We start from the raw sequence: 21,936 nt of genomic DNA, 5'->3' as shown, positions 1-21,936 counted from the left end.
TGTCTCAGCCTCCTCTCAGGCCACAGCATGATCAGAGTATTTCCTTCTGTGGCACAAGGATTATAAGCATATGTAGTAAAAGTTTCCTAATTTTAATTTTTTTGCTTTCTTTTCAAGAGATAGGTTTTTGTCTCCTTTTTAAACGTTTATTTGCAATTATTAGAGATACTGGGTGATTCCTAGTCATAACTTACCTAAAAACCTCATTCATTCAGCGAGTAATGTTGAGTCACTACTATTTGTACAGCATATGCTAACCATATAAAATATTTGAGGAGCGCCCAATGGCTGAGGTTCTTTTGATGTTTAATAAGTAAGTGTGTGTTTTGGGCCAGGTCACTGAAGAACCTTTAGAAGAAGAGACAGAGGATGTTGCAAACCTATGGAATTCATTTAATGACGAGGAAGAGGAAGAAGCGATGGTGTTCTTTGTCCTTCAGGAGAGCACTGGGTATATGGCACCAACGCTGCGGGCCCTGGCCATCATCCACACCATCATCTCTCTAGTCTGTGTGGTGGGCTACTACTGCCTGAAGGTGAGCTGTTGGCCACTCTGGATCTAATCTGACTCTGAGGAAGAAGTGTCCTTTCTGAGCCCAGCCAGCCCTTTGCTCGAAGACTTTGCTATTTGTAAAGGTCTTTGTAAGTTCCGTGGAGTAGCAGCAGTGCATCACCTGGGAGCTGCCTAGACCTGCAGAGTCTCAGGCCTCATCCCAGGTCTTTTTTTTTTTGAGATGGAGTTTCGCTCTTGTCTCCTAGGCTGGAGTACAGTGACACAATCTCGGCTCACTGCAACCTCCGCCTCCCAGGTTCAAGCAATTCTCCTGTCTCACCCTCCCAAGTAGCTGGGATTACAGGTGTCTGCCACCACGCCCAGCTAACTTTTGTATTTTTTAGTAGAGACAGGGTTTCACCATGTTGGCCAGGCTGGTCCTGAACTCCTGACCTCAGGTAATCCACCTGCCTCGGCCTCCCAAAGTGCTAGGACTACAGGCGTGAGCCACTGCGCCCAGCCCCCAAGTCTTTTAACTCAGAATCTACCACTTAGCATGATCACTGGGCAATTTGTACGCACTTTCAAGTTCAAGAAGCCTTGCGCTAGGAGTCCCATTTCAGATACCTCTTGTTGAATTTCATAGAACTAGAGTCATCAGGCTAAGTCACATGAGAGCTAGTTATGAGAGAGTCTTCTGATCTTTGAATTGATGTCAAAATTTTTATAAAAATACCTTTTCATTAGGCGGTAACCAAGATCTCAGAAGAAAGCTTACTGATGTGTTAGTTTTCAGTTATCTGTTGCTGCATAACAAACCACTCTAAAACTTAGTGGTCTAAAATGACAACTGTTTACCTCTCTGATTCTGTGAGATGACTGGCACATTTGGGCAGTTCCTCTGCTGTATGTAAAGGGGGTACATTTGCAGCCATTTGTGAGCTCAGCTGGGCTGGAATGGCCAAGATGGCACATTCCCATTCCTTGGCAGCTCCATGGGGGGACAACTGGAAGGATGGGCTCAGCTGGGGTAGCTGGGCCGCTCTCTCGCTCCCTCTTTCTCTCCGTGTAGATTCAGAGCATCTCCTTCTCCATGTGGCCTTTCCACATGCTCTGTCCAGTGGGGTAGCTAGACTTCTTGCATGATGGCTTGGGTTTCCAAAAAGAGCATGGAGGTGGAAGCTGCTAAGCCTTCCTGAGTCTTAGGCCCAGAACTGGCACAGTGTCATTTTCATTGCATTCTGTGGTTTAAGGCAAGTCACGTGGCCATCCCAGATTCACTGATGCATGGTAGAGGGGAGAGGCGCTACACAAAGGCATGAATTCCAGGAGGCATGGTTCCTTGGGGCCATATTCAGAACCACTACAGTTATGTCAATCTCCAGTCATTCAATTTTTGGTGTCCCAAGTCCAGTTCTAGTTCTGCTACATCATAATTGTGTTTTTCTCACTGCTTTTCTCATTACATGTTTTTCTTCCTTCTCTTGAGTAGGAAGTCTCCTTAAATACAGCAAGCCATCTTCTTCCTGGGAAGAGTCCAGGAAATATTTTCCTATATTGTGGTCCTTTGTTCCCCCAGTGAACTGTAGTGTCATGTAGGAAGTCCAGCTACCGTGCTGAAGAGACCTTGTGCCCTGGGCCACACTAAGGACTCCATTGCGACTATGAAAGTGCAAATTCTGGAGCCAGGCTGCCTGGGTTGAACTCATAACTCTGCCACTTAAACTCCCAGTCGTCTATCTTCTCATCCATAAAAATGAGTATTGTTATTTTCCCATCTTTTCTTTTGGTCCTTGAGCATGGGGGAACAAGGTCGTGAAAACAGGGTCTTGGTGAGGTGCTGCCATTTCATCCGTCCTCAGTCTGTGCCTTTCGCAGAGCTTCCAGCAGTGCTATGTTGGGCCAGAGTGTCCGGAGGTTCACAACCTCTGTGGTCTGTAGGAGCCACTCTGAGGAGGGTCCTGGGAAGAATTTGCCATTTTCAGTGGAAAACAAGTGGACGTTACTAGCTAAGATGTGTTTGTACTTTGGATCTGTATTTGCTACACCCTTCCTTCTAGTAAGACACCAACTGCTTAAAACATAAGGATGTTTCAGTTCATCCATTTAACAGATATGAAGAGCATTTTAAGAGATGCAGCCTCTGGAAATGGATCAAACTCTAACTCATATGGCATACTAGATATGTTTATCAATAAACTTATGACATGAATGCTTAATGCCTCTTTTTTGAAATAGGGAATGTAATAATTGGCCATTTGCCTACTTTATTATTTGGGTAACATTCCAGTATTACTCTGTGAGTTAGCTTATTTAATGGTGTTAAACTGAGGTTATATTAAATTTTTGATTCCCAGGTCAGGATTTTATTGGTAATTTATATAATAAAAGGGAAATACAAATTGATCTTTAAAAAATGAGTATTGTTGCTAAAGTTGCTGGGGCGATTAAATGTAGTAGTGTGTGTAAATGTACTCAGAACACGTAGTAAACCCTCAAGCACGTTCGCTGCTGCTCCTTAGTTTGTGATCCTAGAGTTCAGGTTATTAGCTGGAGTACAGATTGTACTGCGACCTGGAGAAAACAAAAAAGAAACACTATTTAGCAAGTAAAGAATGTGGAAGTTCTGTTTACGAGAGTATACAAACTTCTAGAAGATTGAAGGGGAATGTTTGGAATCCCAGAGATGAGCACCCCTCTGCAACTTGATATTGCTGCTGTTCTTCAGAGTCACTCAGAGCACAGCAGGCCTTAGTCGGTCGCTGAGCTTTGCCTCACCTCCCACATCATCTGTGCACTAACAGTCATCATCAGGTCCTCACAGTGTGCAGTGGCTGCTAGCCTTGGCCACCTTCCTATCGTGAGTTTTTCAGGTTATCAGTGTTATTTCATTGTTTTAAAGAAAAACAGGGCAAGAGGTAACTCTTTACAAATCACTATCTGAATTTTGTTCTTTTGTTTTGGACAAAAGCGATGTGGGGTACATGCATATCATGGGTTTGGAGATGAAGGTTTCAAGGATGTTGCCAAGTAGCCAGTGGCATCTCAGCTGAGATGACGAGATGAGATGCCCTAGCTCTGTCTGAATTAAGCTTTTTCTGGCTGGAGGAGCTTTGTCAATTGTGACTTCTCATTTCCTAGGATTTCAGCAATATCCTCTGGCCTCATTAACTGTCCCATGCTTGGAGTGTGTGTGCACTTAGTGATGGCTGGGGCAAGTGGATTATTTTCCAATCCCTTTCTGGGTTCCCCTTTGGCAGTAGGTCCTTATAGCCATATCACTATATCTAGTCTAAAATAAAAGTTCCGATTATAAAAGAATGGAGAGTGATAGTAGGAAACAAGTATGCCACTACCTGGAAGGAGCTCTTTGCGGACAGAATCTCAGGAAGAAAACTTGAATACAGAAAGACTGAATCCTCTCATTCTAACTATGAAACCATGTTTCATGAACTCACCTTCAAAGCCATGAGATAAATATGGCCCTGTACATTGAAGGGAGTTGGAACATTTCATCCTATTCCTGTGGCATCCATCCCGTAGAATGGTTTATTGTCCTTTCTAAATCTTGGTTCACCTCCAGCCGAGGAGTCTTAGGAGTCCTAACTCATTCAGCCCGGGCATGGCCTGCACACTAGCATCGGTCAGGGAGTCTAGTTTGTATGAATATTAGCTATCTAACTGAAAACTTAAAGGGCGACCCAAATTAGACCCAGTTTAAAGAGGTAGGGGTATTTAGCCAAAGAGATTCATTGGGCTTTGATCCCACAACTAGGCACCCTAATAATTCCACTATAAGGAGATTGCTGCTCTGAAGTTGGAAGGTTAATTTGTGACAAAGACCTGGGAGCACATGCTTTAATCACAAAGCCTGCTCTGAGTAACCATTGTCTTCCCACTCGTAGGTGCCTTTGGTGGTATTCAAAAGGGAAAAAGAAATCGCCAGGAAGCTGGAGTTTGATGGCCTATATATCACCGAACAGCCATCTGAAGATGACATCAAGGGGCAATGGGACCGCTTGGTGATCAACACACCGTGAGTGTCCCTCTACCTCAACCTAAAAAGGAGATGGAGTCTCTACTGTAAATAGAGTAACTCTTTCCTCCTGGCCTTAAAACTGGTTAATACAAACTTTCTTTTGGTTTCTGGGACTTTTCTCCCTTGCCTCTTCAATAAAGCCACTTACTGCCTATCAAATACTTGTATAGACTTCTATTAGTTTAACAGGGACAGAAGATATTATCAGAAGGTACTGGTGTATTTGATTTAGACCAGACGACAGTCCAGTACAATATTGCTTAAACTAGTTTTCCATGTTCGAGTCACACAGTGTTTCCAGGCTTAAGTGGCCAAGGAGTCTAGATCAGTTGATCAGTTTCAGCTTTTCCATAGCCTTCCATGGCACAGCACTGCTATAACTGTGCCATCTCTTAAGTCTTCTTCTTTGTTTTTTTTTTCTTGAGACGGAGTCTCCCTCTGTCACCCAGGCCGGAGTGCAGTGGCGCGACCTCAGCTCACTGCAAGCTCCGCCTCCCGGGTTCACGCCATTCTCCTGCCTCAGCCTCCCAAGTAGCTGGGACTACAGGCGCCCGCCACCGCGCCCTGCTAATTTTTTTGTATTTTCAGTAGAGACGGGGTTTCACTGTGTTAGCCAGGATGGTCTCGATCTCCTGACCTGGTGATCCACCCACTTCGGCCTCCCAAAGTGCTGGGATTACAGGCGTGAGCCACCAGGCCTGGCCTGAAGTCTTCTTAACCAAATAGCCTGCTTGGTAAGAGGCCTCCTCTTAACATAAGATTGAGAGGCACTTACATGGGCAGGTAAATAGAGCTGTCTGGTAGGGATGTGAAGACCTGTGGAGGCAAGCCTGCCTTCTCGTAGGCATGCAGCGCTGTGGTGGGAAGAAGGAAGAGCACTGACTGACAGGCAGGCAACACCAAGGCCCTGAAGCTTATTGGTCTGTGAACTTGCACAAGGTAATCAAGCCTTCTCAGCCTTAGTTTCCTCGTCAGTAATAGAGGGATGAGAATATCATCCTGCAGAAGATCAATGAATGTATGTGGCAAATGTTTGGCACATGCCTGGCACGTGGCAGGCATTAAGCTGTCACTCATTCCCTTTCCCCTAACTATCCATAAAAGGGCCATCACCATTAGGAAGTGTCACGCTCCAATGACAGTTGATTCACAAAGTAAGTGATACTTTCAAGATAAACTAATGTGGTAAAAGAAAAGAAATAGGGTCAAATATGTAAACAAAGGTGACTGTGTTGAAACTGAGGTGTGCCAATTAAGCTAGGCATGTTAAGAAACGGCAACCCTGACTCCAGGGGAAGAAAACTGTGTCCTATCCAGAGATGATCAGGCAAACTGAGAAGCAGCTCTGCAAAGGTCCAGCTAAGCGTATTTCTTTATATTCTCCAGAAAAGGAAGGCTCTTCTCTTAGAAGGGGGAAAATGTGAACGGGCACATCCTTACATCCTCAGTCTGTCCCTGCCTGCGGGTCCCCTGCCAATCTTCTCACACAAGGAAAAGCACTGTTTCTGATGCTTTGTCATTACATTACAGAAGTCTTAGACACTATTAAATCCTTTGGTAAGCTTTGTGCAATCATCAGTAATGCTTATGTCTTGTTATACAAGGGGATATGGCCTAAAAGTCCCAGTAAGAAGGCAGTTCAATTTCAGCCGGGCGCAGTGGTTCACACCTGTAATCCCAGCACTTTGGGAGGCCGAGGCGGGTGGATCACAAGGTCAGGAGTTCAAGACCAGCCTGGCCAACATAGTGAAACCCCGTCTCTACTAAAAATACAAAACAAACAGCTGGGCATGGTGGTGGGTGCCTGTAATCCCAGCTACTTGTGAGTCTGAGGCAAGCAGAATCACTTGAATCTGGGAGGTGGAGGTTGCGGTGGGCTGAGATCACACCACTGCACTCCAGCCTGGGCGACAGAGCGAGACTTCGTCTCAAAAAAAAAAAAAGAAGGCAGTTCAACTTCTAGAAATGTATCCTAAGGAGATAATGAGACAAGTATGCTAAAATGTCCCAACAAAGGTATTTGCCAATATTTTTTACTTAGAGTGGCTTAAACGTCCATGAGTAGGAAATGCATAAATAAATAGCTATTTTTTAAAATTTTAGGTAGACCACGGTTTAATTTTTTTCACAATGGCATCATAGTACACGTTCATGTTTTGTAACTTGATTTTTTTCAGTTAACTATATGTCATGGGAGCTTTTTAAAATTTTTACTTTTATATTGTTAAGCACACATAAATAAGAACATATAAAATGTATATGTACATTTTACAGTATAATTATAAACCAAAAAGGTTAAAAAATAGAACATTACTGAGAGATTAAAAATCCCCTGTATTATCCTCCCTGATCATATCTTCCCAACACACAGCTAACTACATTTTTGATGTTCATTAGTGGTTAGTAATATTGATTCTTAAATAATTAGCAATCAGGGATATTAGTGATATTCATTCTCCTGCTTTATAGTTTTCCCACTGAGGTATTTGTCCCTAAATATATTTTGACTCTTTTGACTACTTTGAACTTAATATAAATGGAATTATACTATATACATTATACTGTCACTTGAATTTTTTTAGCATTATGTTTGGAAACTCACCTATGTTGATGTATGTATAAACAGTGCTACAGTGAACATTCTTATACCTGATACACAGTCGAAGAATTTCTCTAGAGTATAGACCCAGGAGAGAAATTTGCCGAATAGTAGGATATGCAAAATGTTTGTTCCAATTTATACTCCAAACAGTACTATATTAGTTTCTACTTCTCCGCTTCTTTGCTGGCACTTATTGGCCAATATTTTTGCTGATCTAGTAGGTGTATAATGGCACCTCGTTGTACATTTTGCTGATTACTAAATGGGTTGAGCATCTGGTACTTCTTCCCTGAACATTCACGTATAGATGTACTCTTTATTTATCTGCTTTCCTTCTGAAGGTCTGGTCTCTATGCCACACTTTAAGGACTAGTAACAAGTAAAAGTCTGTTTTCTACCTTCAAGGAGTTTGCACACCTAGTCAGGGGACAAGAAATGCAGAATGCTGAGATGAAGGTAAGACCGTATCTATGAAAGGGTCATGCCCAGAGCCTGTGGTCCTTGGCCCTTCAGCATCACTTGTGGAATCTTGTGCTTAGAACAAAATACGACCAGGCTGAGTTGTATGTCACAGACCATTTGTATAAATGATTTAAGAGAAAGGCGGTATCAGTGTGGCAGAGAGAGCATGGCTTGATTTTTATTTGTTTTATTTTCCATTTGAATGCAGTGCATAAAATATCAAGTAGCAATGTACAAGGAAGAAAGTCAAAATAATTATTTTCATCCCCCAGAGATAAAATATTAGCAGTTTACTCTGTAACACCAGCATTTGTTTTTGCTTTCAAGTGGCATTTAAATGTTTAAGACAAAGAAACTGCTTTAACAAACCAAAAACAAGCAAAAAAAAAAAAAAAAAAAATCTGCCACCCTGTTGGGGGAGAGGCGGCTTTTGCTGGGGTTATTCTTCTGAGACGTCAGTGAATAGTGGGAGGTCTTCATTTCGTGTTCCAGAACCGAAAAGAATGAATCAAATAAAGGAAAACGACGGTAAGAATGCATGCACCAAAGGCCAGAGGCTCCTAGGCTGCAACCCAGCCTTACAAGGAACTCCCACAGGAAGGATTCAGTAAGTCTGGATAGGAACAACATAGTTGCAATGGTTTTTGCCAACATTCCTGAAGATGACAGTTCTTTCTTAACAATAAGAAATATTTGCAGTGGAGCTGGTACAAGCTACAGACAGAAGAAAGATCATCTCTCTGGGGATGTTAGGGGATGGTACAGAACCACCTCCAAAAAAGAGAGGGAGGGATCCAACTCCTGGAGGAAAGCAGGCCCTGCGGCATTACATGGAAATAGAAAATAGAGTGGAAAAGCCCTCAGTTTAAAAAACCCAATGTAAATAAACTAAAGGTGATTCCCAGACTGGAAACTCCATGAAGTTAGGGACTTTCTACCACATCCCACATCCCGCATCCCCATTATCTACCCCAGAAGCTGACATAAAGTCGTGACTCATTGAATGGAATGCCTGTGTTTTCTGTAGCATTTTGTTTCTGGTTATACTGGGATTAGGGGAAGGATTTAGAAACATGTATCTGTCTCTAATCCGTCATCACAGTTCTTGGCTCCAAATCATAATTCTGAGGCAGAAACTGCCCCGTGGCCTTCTGAGTGTTTCAGAAGCCAATACAAAGTAGTGAAACCAGATGTGACTCAGTAGACCTGTGATGACTCTGAACTTCAATCAGATCTTGAATTCTTTGGTGAGCAGGACACAAATCAAAAAGATCCCAGATCCAGGCACTCACGCTGAAAAGTTTCTGATGTGTTTTCCTTGATGTTAAGAATGAAGAAGCAACCTTTTTTGTTTTCTTTTTCAGATCTTTTCCTAATAACTACTGGGACAAGTTTGTAAAGAGAAAGGTATGTCTTGTTAGTAGGGGTGAGCTCTGTGCTCACAAAAAACTGTGGTTTATGTTTAAGTTCCCCACATACAAACATGAGTAAATGTGATGCTACTTTTATGATGATATCTCAAGAAGAGTAAGTCACAGAAGGGGTTGGATATGAGCATATGTAGGTTTTTGGCTTCATTCATACACTCATCTGCCTTAAACAAGTGAACACGATCCTCATGGTTTTCTGCATAGTAGATGTTGTTTTTTACAGTTATCATTTAATTGTCCTTCATTGCTTTTTTCTCTGGGTTTTCTCTTTTTTCTGCCTTTTGAACTGTGTCTTAATCTGCCCCTTGGAAGACTGCCCACAGGGCAGCAAAGCTCTGAAGAACCCAGAGCTAGAAAATATTTGGTGGTGGCGTGTGGCCTGAGCGCACCCTGTCATCCTTTGCTTCAGGTGATCAACAAGTATGGCGATCTCTACGGAGCAGAGCGCATTGCTGAACTTCTGGGTTTGGACAAAAATGCTCTTGACTTCAGCCCAGTAGAAGAGACCAAAGCAGAGGCGGCTTCTCTGGTGTCATGGTACAGAAGACTTAGGAGTTCAAATCCAAAGCAGCTAAAAGAGATCCTTTGTTTTTCCACTCCTCTTCAGCTGCCTGAGGGAGAAATCACAACCGTGTCTTTGTTCTCTGGGCTCTGGGCTGGCTTAGGTGTTGCCTCTAGGTTCTCACACACTGGGAGAGCACTGCTTTAAACATGTGAAAACCGATACATTTTTGTGCCCTACAGAGCTGAAAGAGAAAGTCTAATTAAAATTTTCAGGTTGGGCTGGCGCAGCGGCTCACACCTGTAATCCCAGCATTTTGGGAGGCTGAGGTGGGCAGATCACGAGGTCAGGAGTTCGAGACCAGCCTGGCCAACGTAGTGAAACCCCTGTCTCTACTAAGAATACAAAAAAAAAAAAAATTAGCCAGGCGTGGTGATGGGCACCTGTAGTCCCAGCTACTTGGGAGGCTGAGGCAAGAGAATCGCTTGAACCTGGGAGGCGGAGGTTGCAGTGAGCCGAAATCACGCCACTACACTCCAGCCTGGGTGACAAAGCGAGACTCCGTCTCAAAAAGAAAAAAGAAAAAAAAATTCAGGCTATGTGATTCAACCATTCTCTTGTGTCATGGGGAACACGTTCAACTTGATAAAGCTGAGAGCCATATTTAGGTTATTAAACCTGGGAGAAGAAAAAACTTACTTTTTCCCCCTTATTAAGCACTTAACTACCTCTTGACATTTCTAAGTTTTAAAATCGCGTGTTCTTCTCTAGGCTAAGTTCCATAGACATGAAGTACCATATCTGGAAGCTTGGAGTTGTGTTTACTGACAACGTAAGTATTGCACCTGGAGAAACAAAATTCTGTACCCCAGGTTCAGGGATGCCACAGAGAAGCAAGCTATGCAGGATGCTCAGAAAGATTCAGGGATTGCTTATCAAAGACCAAGAGCCTTCTACGTGCTGGGGGAACACTTATACAATGGTTTGAGGTAGATGAGGCCCACTTGACAGTTCTTGGGCCAGCTCACAGCACCTCAGCACCTAAACCCCCTCTATCCTCAGTTTGTCCCCCAAAATCAGAAAAAATGGTTTTATGAGCACATTATGAGGCAAAAATGCTTAAAAAGCTGCTTTCTTCCATTCCCAGTCCTTTCTCTACCTTGCCTGGTATACAACCATGTCAGTCCTGGGCCACTACAATAACTTCTTCTTTGCTGCTCACCTGCTGGATATCGCAATGGGCTTCAAGACACTGAGGACCATTCTGTCATCTGTAACTCACAATGGCAAACAGGTACTGGTTTCTACTGATGCAGAACAGAATGAATCCTATATGCATAGGGAAAAGAAACAGGTAGTATACAGTGTATGACAGGAAGGAATGTGTCATGGTGTATAATGTACTTTCCTTGGCCAAACACTTGAACTAATGGTGATTGTTTTTGCAGAATTGTAGCCAATTAAAAATACAGCTGCAACCATCATGTAAAAAGCATAAGACCTTGATTCAGTGACCCCTGATACTTAGATCAACCAGGGGAGGGAGTGAGGTGATGGACACGTCAGAATAACCTTGGAGATCTTTTTTTTCTTTCTTTCTTTTTTTTTTTTTTTTTTTTTTTGAGACAGAGTCTCGCTCTATAGTCCAGGCTGGAGTGCAGTGGTGGGATCTCGGCTCACTGCAACCTCCGCCTCCCAGGTCCCAGTTCAAGCAGTTCTCCTGTCTCAGCCTCCCAAGTAGCTGGGGTTACAGGTACATGCTACCATGCCCAGCTAATTTTTGTATTTTTAGTTTCACCATGTTGGTCAGGCTGGTCTCGAACTCCTGATCTCAGGTGATCCACCTGCCTCGGCCTGTTTACAGGTGTGAGCCACCATGCCCGGCCGGAGATCTTTTTAAGGTCTACCCCTTCCTCCATGAATCTGATATATTCCCTGGGGGTTAGCAAGTAGCCGTACACAGAAAACTCCCCAGGTATTTCTGATATCTGCATCCAATTAAGAACCAATGATTTCAGATACACACATATGTATATGGTTGTTTTATACACAGTATACATTTTATATGGGTGTATATATATATTATATAGTTAATACATATTATATAGCTAATATATAATCAAGGAATTGACTCTGACAATATACAGATTAGATATTGATGAGACTGGATAGAGCAATGGCTATAACCATGTTAAAATCTTCTAATCGCTTCTCCTTGTGTACAAATTCAAACTGTTGAGCGTTTCATTCCTCATTAAGTACAAGTCAAGATGGAAGTTAAAATGTGCCAAGCTCATGCCCTGTCCCAGTTACGGTGACAGTCGCACAACTACCTGCTAAGGTAGATGTTAGGCTCACTTTACAGATAAGAGAACTGAGGCTCAGAGAGGCTAAATGTCTCACCCAAGACCACACAGCTGCTAAGTGGCAGAGCTTAGATTCAACCCCTTTTCTTCCCTGATGCAAAGTTCAAGTTCTTTCTTTTTTCCTAAACCAACTGCTTTCTGCGAGGTCTGCTCTCCGAGGTTTGAGCGACTGTTCCTCCCCCGCGTCTGCTGAATACATTTCCTCTGCTGCTATCTTCACACTTGTGCCCACTCCCTTTTGTGTCGCTCCCTGAAGGCAAAGCTCTGATCATGCTGATATTCGTATCTCCCAGCTCAATGCCTAGTCCTTGGGAGAGGTCAGATGTGCAAGTCCCGTGTACCCCTCACTTAAGCCACTGAGCTCGCGCTCCTAAAGCCTGGAAGTAAGCGAGGCCCTAGGACACCGCAAACGGCCTGGGCAGAATTCTCGGTAATAAAAAGTGTGACTCAGCTCCACCACGGTAATTTTCAGAGTGCCTTCAAAGTTGTGATAATTATCCAGTGCATGATTATTTATGAAATAGTATAAGGTAGGGATACCCAGCAGTCCAAAGAACCTTTGGTTTGTTTTTGTTTTGAGACGGAGTCCCGCTCTGCCACCAGGCTGAAGTGCAGTGTAGCGATCTTGGCTCACTGCAACCTCCGACTCCCGGGTTCAAGTGATTTTCCTGCCTCAGCGTCCCGAGTAGCTGGGATTACAGGCACGCACCACCACACCCAGCTAATTTTTGTATTTTTAGTAGAGATGGGGTGTCGCCATGTTGGCCAGGATGGTCTTGATCTCCTGACCTCATGATCCGACCACCTCAGCCTCCCAAAGTGCTGGGATTAGAGGCGTGAGCCACCGTGCCCGGCCTGGGGTTTTTTAAGAAGCAACATTAGAGTAGAAGCTGCATTGTGAAGCCTCAGGTAAGAGCTAGCTCTGTATGAACAACAAAACACATATACCCCTCATAGCACCTTCACTATTCAATACTTAAGTTCCTTTATATTTTACTTATGCCCAATCTAATACCCTATACGTTAGTCTGTTTGGGCTGCCAGAACGAAGTACTACAGACGGGTATTTTGTTAAACAACAGACATGTCTTTTCCACAGTTCTGGAGGCGGTGAGTCCAGTGTCACAGTGCCAGCAGGGTTGGTCTCCTCGGGGGCCTCCCCGTGGCTGTGGACAGCCACCCTCTCGCTGCTGCTTCCCCTCACTGTCCCTTCACGTGTGCCTGTGTCTAGCCTCGCTGTCTGTGTCCCCAGCTCCTTTTCTTCTAAGGATGCTAGTGAGAGTGGCTGCGGGCCCATCTTAACAGCCTCACTCTTTAACTTACTTACCTCTTCGAAGGCTGTATCTCCGTCTCCAAATACAGTCCCATTCTGAGGTGCTGGAGGCCAGGACTTCTAACACCCCATCATTACTCTTTCTCCCAGTAAGCCCGCTTCTCGTTACCTGTGGTCTCATCTTTCCTCCTCTGCTCATGGCCTGCTGGCTTTCTTAGCCGCCCTCCACCCCTTCCCCATTTCCTCTCCTTGCCGGTCCTCACTGTTCCTCCTTGTTTTCTTAGAGGCTCCTGTGAACCTTTTGAGGTAGAGAAGACCCCACTCCTTTTCCTTTCTCTGTCGTCTCATTCCCAGTTGGTTCTGACGGTCGGTCTCCTGGCCGTGGTGGTGTATCTCTATACTGTGGTGGCTTTCAACTTCTTCCGCAAGTTCTACAACAAAAGCGAAGACGATGACGAGCCTGATATGAAGTGTGACGACATGATGACGGTGAGAGCCCACCCACTGCGGGCCAGCCCACCCCACCCCCTCACTGGGAAGAAGGGCTGCGTGGGGGTGCTCTGGAGAACTAAGTGAGAGCTGTAGAGTTAGTTACAGATCACAGCGGAGATTAGAGTAGAAGACAGATGTCTCCTCCGAACAGGAGTGTCCTGGGAAGACAGAGGTGATGGAGGTAGGTTTCATTACCACACATCTGAGCCCCGTGGAAAGGGAAGCACCTTGCACAGTGGGGTCATCATTCATCTGTTTTTTTTTCTGGGGTAAAGATGAGACATTATTTTTTGAGACAGAGTTTCGCTCTTGTTGCCCAGGCTGGACTGCAGTGGCGCCATCTCGGCTCATCACAACCTCCGCCTCCCGGGTTCAAGCAATTCTCCTGCCTCAGCCTCCCTTGTAGCTGGGACTACAGGCATGCGCCACCATGCTTGGCTAATTTTGTATTTTTTAGTAGAGACGGGGTTTCTCCATGTTGGGCAGGCTGGTCTCGAACTCGCAACCTCAGGTGATCTGCCCACCTCGGCCTCCCAAAGTGCTGGGAGCACAGGCGTGAGCCACCGTGCCTGGCCAAGATGAGACATTATGATGAATGAAACCTGTGTCTAAATTTCATGGGAGTCGAGCTTTGATCGTTGTCTCAGAACCGAGAGCAAAGTCCCATGGGCCGGGATTGAGCACTTCATTTCTTTCAGCAAGCCAGTCAGGGGTTCCTTCCGGACAGCCACCATTGGCTGAAGAACACGACAGCAGCAGGAGGAGGTTTGGAGTGGGGAGGGGGAGTCCTGTCAGGCCAGAGCTTCGTGAGAAAAAAGGCACCGCCCAGAGTAAGCCAGCTTGGCTGCAGCAGCATCTCCAGTTTATTTTGACCAGATTTCAGAAAAAGAACATGTGTCTCAGGGACAGGGGACAGTGAACTGCCCAGTCTGTGAGCATCTCTGTGAAAGAGGCGATGCTTCTTGACGAAAACCTCTCCACGTGCTTTCTTGGGCCAAGCACCGTCATGAGACAGCAGCACCAGCCCCTAGAGTACTAGTATGACCAGCAGGTCTTCAGGCTGCCCCTGGCTTTTGCTTTTCCAGGTTTAAGACAATCCTTTCTCTGTGCGTCTAACCCATCCCATCAGGTGGAGAGAAGAGGCTGCCCTGCTCAGTGGGCCTGGACCTAGATTGGCTCAAACCTGCAGAGCAGGAGGAGCAGAAAGGTCTGTTATATTTGACCTTCCTCCTGCCGAAACCCCTGCCCCACCAGGTGTAAGGGGAACACAGAAGAAGAAGAGGGCGCCTATTGTGCAGTTTAAGGCACAGCCTGAAGGCCAGGCTAACAGTCTTAATGAGGAAAAATTAGTATCTGGCATAGGCGATGCACATCAAGGCTAAAAGATCTTTTAACTTACATCCACCTTAAATGAATTCTGTTCTATCAAATAGTTCAAAACTGTTTTCTTTTTAATGGGCCTACAAAGTACCTTTTAAAAGCCTAAATGTAACAACAGGCTTTCCATCTTTGTAGATGTCAGACTGTCCAGAGGGTGTAGTGGACAGCAGCTAGCAGCAGGAATACTGGTACCTGTGAAGAGTTCCCCTCTCCTGGCTCAGCGCTGCCATAATCTGACCGAACCATATGAATGATCTGACCATCTTGCTAAAAACAGAACTGTGACTTGTGCCTAAATCGCCATTATTTTTCTTCTCTAGTGTTACCTTTTCCACATGTACGTGGGAGTGAGAGCAGGAGGTGGCATTGGTGACGAGATTGAAGACCCTGCTGGTGATCCTTATGAAATGTATCGCATTGTCTTTGACATTACCTTTTTCTTCTTTGTCATTGTCATCTTGCTGGCCATCATTCAAGGTATGATTGCCAATTATGTTGAGTATGAACAGGTTTTAATCTAGTTATTTTTGCCTTCTTGCATCTATGACTTAATTGGTTTATGAAGAAGCGTGTGAATTCATTTACTTGTTAATTTAGCAAGAGCTAATTTAGCATCTACTATACCTGAGGCCTTGGCTATATATAAAGCCAAAGACACACCCAGGCACAGTTATAAGCTTCATCCATACAGAGGAACCCCTTCCTTCTGTTCCTCTACTCTGAATTACTTCCTCCTCACTTCTGCTTCTGAGATCTCTCCTGTGGCTAGTCTTGTCCTCTTCATTTTCCTCCCAGAGAGGGAGGGAGGGTAGGAGCAGAAGAGCTGGACAGTGCAGGGGAGGGGAGGGAAAGAATGGTATTTCAGCCAATAGCTTGTCAAGATTGGAGAAAGATGATGAATTTAAGGGAGAAGCAAGTAGCTAACAGCACTGCATAGTGTCGAAAGGTAGAGTTGGGAGGAACGATGTGAAATTGTTAGAAACACGAGTATTATTTTTCTAATTTTGCTTTGAGTGGTTCAGCTTGATAATTCACTTTAACAGAACAAAGTAGCTTCTTCCAATCCCTCTATCATTCCTCTACCCCTGAACCATTGAACCACTCCACAGATTGCTTTGTCTTTGTATGTAAAACTCCAGGTCTTATTATTGATGCTTTCGGAGAGCTAAGAGACCAGCAGGAACAAGTGCGAGAAGATATGGAGGTAATGTTCCTCTAACTACTAATCCCAGCTCTATTTTAATATCCCCAGAAGCAAATGGATTTTTAAAACAATAGGTTTTACTATTACTTAGGGCCAGTACTAAGCAAGACCACAGTTTGTTTTCCATGCCCTGTGCTCTGCCCTCTGCCATACCCCCGCCAGGCCTGCCACTCTGCTGCCTTCTTCACTGTCCCATAATCAGAGGGAGCAGTATCCTCAGCTAACCGGGAGCTAAGTGTGTGGTACCACTGAGTGAATGACTAATAGCCAAAAGCATGAGAAAGTTTTCATTGTCCCTCAATTCGATAGAATCATGACAGTTTTCTCTCCTGCCTATATTATGCCTACAAATGCCTTTTCTGCCTGTTATTTTTCTTAGACCAAATGTTTCATCTGTGGGATTGGCAATGACTACTTTGACACGACCCCTCATGGTTTTGAAACACATACATTACAAGAGCACAACTTAGCCAACTACTTGTGAGTATTCTTGGTTAACAGAACTGATAGGAGTTTGTAGCATAGAGAAAGCCAAGTATGTCATATAGTTCAGTCTCTGCTGGAAAAAGAGTAACCAGAACAGAACTTCCAGGAGTCCCCATGAACCTGTACCTTTGTCCATAGACTCTGCCTCTCCCATGTGTGACAGACGTGTGTTGTGGACAATTCCTGCTCCTAGCAAAAGGCCAGCCCCTCAACCTGTGATTGGATTCCATCCAGGACACATACCTCCAGCAGTTTCTCTTTCTCTACCTGACTTCTTCTATCACCATATAAATACGCTTTTTTAAAATCCTAAACAAAGAAAAATCTGTGGCCCCACTTTTACTTCCAACTATAGCCCTACTTCTTTTTCCCTTTCAGCACAATGGACAGCTGTCCATGCTCATTGTCTTCAGTTTTTCGCTTCTCATTCTCCTGTGAACCTCCTACTGGCAGGCTTTCCTCCCCACCACATCCTAAGACTGAGTCTTATCAAAGGGGCCTGTAACCTGCATGTTTTTAAATTCTGTGGTCAGTTTTCAGGCCTCCTCATGTCTGTTCTTTCTCATTAATAGCTAAGCCCCATGACCTGGGATATTTTGGGGCATGTCTGTTTTCATATTACCTTTTTTTTTTTTTTTTTTGGAGACAGTGTCTTGCTCTGTTGCCCAGGTTGGAGTGTAATCTTGGCTCACTGCATCCCCTGCTTCCTGGGTTTAAGCGATTCTCCTGCCTCAGCCTGCTGAGGAGCTGGGATTACAGGCGCCCGCCATCACACCCAGCTCATTTTTACATTTTTGTAGAGATGGGAGTTTCCCCATGTTGGCCAGGCTGGTCTTTAACTCCTGACCTCAGGTGATCCGCCTGCCTCAGCCTCCCAGTGCTAGGATTACAGGCGTGAGCCACCACGCCCGGCCCTTTCATACTGCTTTATCCCAGCACCTAGAACAATGCCTGGCACCCAGTAGGCAACTAATAAATGTTTTACTTCTTCTAAGGTAAAGCATTCACTGAAGAACAAGTTACCTGAACCTACTGGGTACTAGGGACTTCCTCTAAAACTTAAAATCTTACAGAAGAGTATATAGATTTTATTACCTGATAGCTCAGACCCTGTAACTGATCATTTACAAGAAAAAAAATAAAATCCTGGGCTCTGTTCCCCAGCCTAGCTCTTCCCCCTTCTCTATTTTGTAGCTTAGAGAGTCATCTTTCTTTCCTTTCTCTCTTTCTCTTTCGAGATAGGGTCTCACCCTGTTGCCCAGGCTCAAGTGCAGTGGTGTGATTTTGGCTCACTGCAACATCCACCTCCCAGGCTCAAGCCATCCTCCCGCCTCAGCCTCCTGAGCAGCTGGGACAGACACACCACTCATTTAGCACCAGCTGTTTTTTGGTATTTTTTGGTAGAGATGGGGTTTTGCCATACTCCCCAGGCTGGTCTCGAACTCCTGAGCCAAGCAATCCACCCACCCTGGCCTCCCAGAATGCTGGGATTAGAGCTGAGCCCTCATCTTTCGCAGATTACAGACCAGTGGAAGGATGCTCTCATTTGGGTTGGAACCCCTTCTGTGCCTTCCCAGGGCACTGCTACACTGGTCTCTTTCCTGTCTCTATCCCCTCTAGGAGCAAGCTGGAGGGGAAAGAACCCAACTTATTCATATTTGAGCCTCCCATCCAAAATGGTGCTTTGTCAAGTATATGTGCTGGGCAAGGAATGATGTCCCAAGCCCCTAAGAATCAAACAGGATAAAGAGATTAACCCTGCTTTCTTTCTCGGTAAACAAGAAGGGGAAAGGCAATAAACCTACTTAGAGCTGCTACTGTGGGCCAGGACCTGAAGCTCTAAACACAGTATCACCCTGACAGAACTCCAGATCTGGGGCTCACGCTCTCCACCCTCAGGACAGAATTTCTACTTTCTCATATCGCCAGCCTCGCCATCCTTTTCCTGAAGGGCACGAGCCTGGTTCCTTTGGAAACTGTCTCTGAGATCATGTAATGTGAGCTGAGAGTTCAGCCCCTGCCCCCTGGGATACTTATGTGTCACAGACAAACTCAAACCTAAGACACAGATCACAAAGCAAGTGAAACTCCACTGGCATTCCCCCAGCTATCTATGATACAAACAAAACTAGACTTCAGGAAGAATCAGAGCAACTCAACGAGATTAAATACTTTCTAACTTTTCCATGACAGATACTCTTGAGACACACACATCATTTCAATTCTACATTTTTATGAGATAACAAAATGACAAATGGCCTGTTAAATATTCTGTGGTAAGAATTTGGGCTACCATTTGTTTTATTAGAATTTTGTTAATAAAATGGTGGCCAAAATGCTACCTTGCAAGTGATCTTAGCTTGAGGTTTAGGGATGGCAAAAAGCATCTCTCCTCACGAAGTGGCTAATTTCGAGATTCATGTGTGCTACTATGATGGACACAAGTGATGGTGTGCGTCCTTATGCCACCGTTCCCTGATTCTTCAAGTCACTGTAGACAGCGTGGGACCAAACAGCCTTTCTGAGCCCTGATTACAGTTAATCCATGCGAATGAACTTGGGTCTTGACCAGAGTATCTAATACTATCTTTTTTCCTCGTTCCAGGTTCTTCCTGATGTATTTGATTAATAAAGATGAAACAGAGCACACGGGTCAGGTGAGAAACAAAATGCCTTCAATTAAGAATCATACCCCTGTGTTAGATCTCCCTTTGCTAAACCTTGAGACTGCATAGGGCATAGGGCATAGTCTATCTGAAATAGATAGATGGCCCCATTAATCCCATGTATGCATTTTTCCATTACCTTTTCGTGACTTAGTAAGAAGCCAAGGTCCTCCTGATTATCCTTCCCAACAAACACTGTCATTTTCCAAACGCTTATAGCTACTGCTTCAGACTAGAAGAGCTGGAGGTGGGGAGAACATTACAGAGGAAAAAGACAATGAGGAATGGAGTGGGTGGCTGTAACAAAGCAGAAAAATCGGAGTACAACGGAGTGAGAGAGCCTAAGAAAGATAACGAGCTCATGTGTGGGTGACACAGGAGCCTGGAGGTGTGCATGTGAGAGGATGTGTCAAATTTTGTGACTAAATGTGAAAAAGAAACATAAAGGTAGAGAACAAGGGAGGATAAACGTCAGTTATCAAATTATTCAAATATCAATACCAAACAAACATATCAAATATCTTTCTTTGGCAGAGGTCGCCGGTTTCCAGATCTGGATTTAGCAATAAACTTTCCCTCATGCATTCCTCCGTCTTCCACCAATGGTGTGGAATCAGCTTATTGCTAAATCGTTAAGTAGTTTTAGTGGCACACATTGATTGGTTTCAGTTTTGTTTGGGGCACAAGGGGATTTTTCTGCTTCCCTGCCAGCGTGTGTCAGGGAGACACGGCTTCTTGCTCCCCAAACAGCAGAATAGAGCAAGAATGAATGTGCAGGTTTGGCCTCATATAAATTCACATCAGAGGGTAAAAACAAACTGGGTTTTCGCTTACTGTGGTTTAGAAATAAGCACCCATTGTTCCCATTATTTCAGGAATCTTATGTCTGGAAGATGTACCAAGAAAGGTGCTGGGATTTCTTCCCAGCCGGTGACTGCTTTCGTAAACAGTATGAAGATCAGCTTGGATAAATCTGAATGAAGGAAGCACCACAATTCTGGACAGTCAACTTCCCATGAAATAAAGTCCTCCTTTTACAGTTCTGCAACATATCTGAAATGTGACATTTTCTAAATGCCTCCCTTAAAAAAGCTGTTTGCTAAAAATCTGTGCTATTTTGAAACTGATTTGGCTTTTTGTGCCTAATGGACATATACTGTGGGAGAGAACCTGTCAAAATGTTTAAGAAATGTTAAGGATGGTGAAGAATCAAGTCATCTCTAGGCAAATGCCTTCAAGTTTTTGTTTGTTGGGATGGCAGCATTAGGGAAAGGGCTAGTGAATTATGAAGTCTCGAATGTGTGTAATACCTGAAATTTTAAACACTTGAATGTCACCATGGTATCCAACTTGTGACTCATAGGGTCTGAACTACAAAAGATAATGTTAACTGCAGTCTAATTAATTTTTTCCCATGGTACTTGCTAGTGACTGTATCCAGAAAAGCTTTAAGCAGTTAAAGAAATAGGAAAAAAACCCGACACTTTGTCGACACTGAAATATCGATTAAGTGCCTTAAAACCTCTTTAGATATAGCTATGCAAGTTTTTTATGTTTGTGTTCCAGAAGGACAGTTCCATTCATTAGTTGTGATCTTCTGTCTTACTTTATGAAACTGCACTTGAAGGCTATTCATACAAGTTTTTTTAGTAACAGCGGTCAACTGCTGTTATTAGAAGAAAAGTACTGTACTGAAACTTCAGAAAAAATCTCAACCTTATGCCAAAATGGAGTAATGCTTTATGGTCCTTGTAAGTAGTGGAGCTGCTATGTTGAGGTGAATCTCCTCAAATACAATGAAGTGCCCACTGCAATAAAGTAATACATACCAACATCTCTATGGTTTGGCCTCTTGGAATGTACCACTTCTGGTTGATTCTACAGCTCCTCTGTGACCGCTGGGAAAGGGGACATGAGACAAATTGCCCAGGGCCCCACACAAGAAAGAGAAAAACTGGACAGACCAGCATTTGTTTATTTTGGCCAAATGCAAGCCTTGTTTGTTTGCATCTATTCTCTTAATCAGCAGCAGCACCTGCTATGCTGTAAACACTGCAAGGAAGGAGGCTAGAAACAAGGGCCAGAGTATATATCCCACCCTTGAGGGAATCTATTAGATTACTAAGCCAGAAAAACAAATGCAACAAGCTGCTTCAATGTATTCTTTCAGATGTCAAACACAGAGGTAGGCATTTACTGCTGTGAGCACAATGGAACACACTAGCTTGGGGCATGCTTGTAAACTGGCTGTTCCTGAAGGACAGCCTTATGCCCACCTGCCCTTAGAAGGCAACCAAGATTTGCTTCAGGCACTTTTTTTCCCCATTTTAGGAAATCATGCTGTCCAACCAGTCTTCCAGCTCTTCCTCGGTAACATGTCTGGATGTACTTGGTTGCTCAGGTTCCACGTTCTTTTCTTCAGTCACAGATGGTTTTGCACAAACTGGGGAAATAAAAACAATGTTAACACCCTCAGATGCTTCCCTCAGGTTTGTTCCCAGATAGAATCCAGCCCTAATTATTACTTTCCTTACAACAAGG

The 21,936-nt window shown here is 44.2% G+C and overlaps 2 protein-coding genes across 2 annotated transcripts in view; one reads left to right on the top strand and one right to left on the bottom strand.

Annotated features, from left to right (window-relative positions):
• RYR3 (ryanodine receptor 3) overlaps positions 1 to 21,227 on the top strand; it is a 403,627-nt gene extending 382,400 nt beyond the window's left edge. Inside the window, exons 96-107 of the mRNA XM_011989131.1 lie at positions 336 to 536; positions 4,399 to 4,529; positions 8,961 to 9,003; positions 9,436 to 9,563; positions 10,300 to 10,360; positions 10,676 to 10,822; positions 13,522 to 13,656; positions 15,360 to 15,516; positions 16,179 to 16,243; positions 16,623 to 16,723; positions 19,335 to 19,386; positions 20,271 to 21,227. Coding sequence (XP_011844521.1) covers positions 336 to 536; positions 4,399 to 4,529; positions 8,961 to 9,003; positions 9,436 to 9,563; positions 10,300 to 10,360; positions 10,676 to 10,822; positions 13,522 to 13,656; positions 15,360 to 15,516; positions 16,179 to 16,243; positions 16,623 to 16,723; positions 19,335 to 19,386; positions 20,271 to 20,366 — 1,317 coding nt within the window. The 3' untranslated portion in view covers positions 20,367 to 21,227. The remainder of the gene's footprint in view (positions 1 to 335; positions 537 to 4,398; positions 4,530 to 8,960; positions 9,004 to 9,435; positions 9,564 to 10,299; positions 10,361 to 10,675; positions 10,823 to 13,521; positions 13,657 to 15,359; positions 15,517 to 16,178; positions 16,244 to 16,622; positions 16,724 to 19,334; positions 19,387 to 20,270) is intronic.
• A 123-nt stretch (positions 21,228 to 21,350) lies between these two features.
• Positions 21,351 to 21,936, bottom strand: part of AVEN (apoptosis, caspase activation inhibitor) — a 186,480-nt gene continuing 185,894 nt past the window's right edge. Inside the window, exon 6 of the mRNA XM_011989130.1 lies at positions 21,351 to 21,838. Within this exon, the coding sequence (XP_011844520.1) occupies positions 21,723 to 21,838 (116 nt within the window). The 3' untranslated portion in view covers positions 21,351 to 21,722. The remainder of the gene's footprint in view (positions 21,839 to 21,936) is intronic.

The sequence above is a fragment of the Mandrillus leucophaeus genome, unplaced genomic scaffold (assembly GCF_000951045.1).
Source record: "Mandrillus leucophaeus isolate KB7577 unplaced genomic scaffold, Mleu.le_1.0 Scaffold347, whole genome shotgun sequence".
Classification (NCBI taxonomy): domain Eukaryota; kingdom Metazoa; phylum Chordata; class Mammalia; order Primates; family Cercopithecidae; genus Mandrillus; species Mandrillus leucophaeus.
The sequence above is the reverse complement of the archived record's forward strand: the minus strand, read 5'-3'. Positions and strand labels throughout refer to the sequence as shown.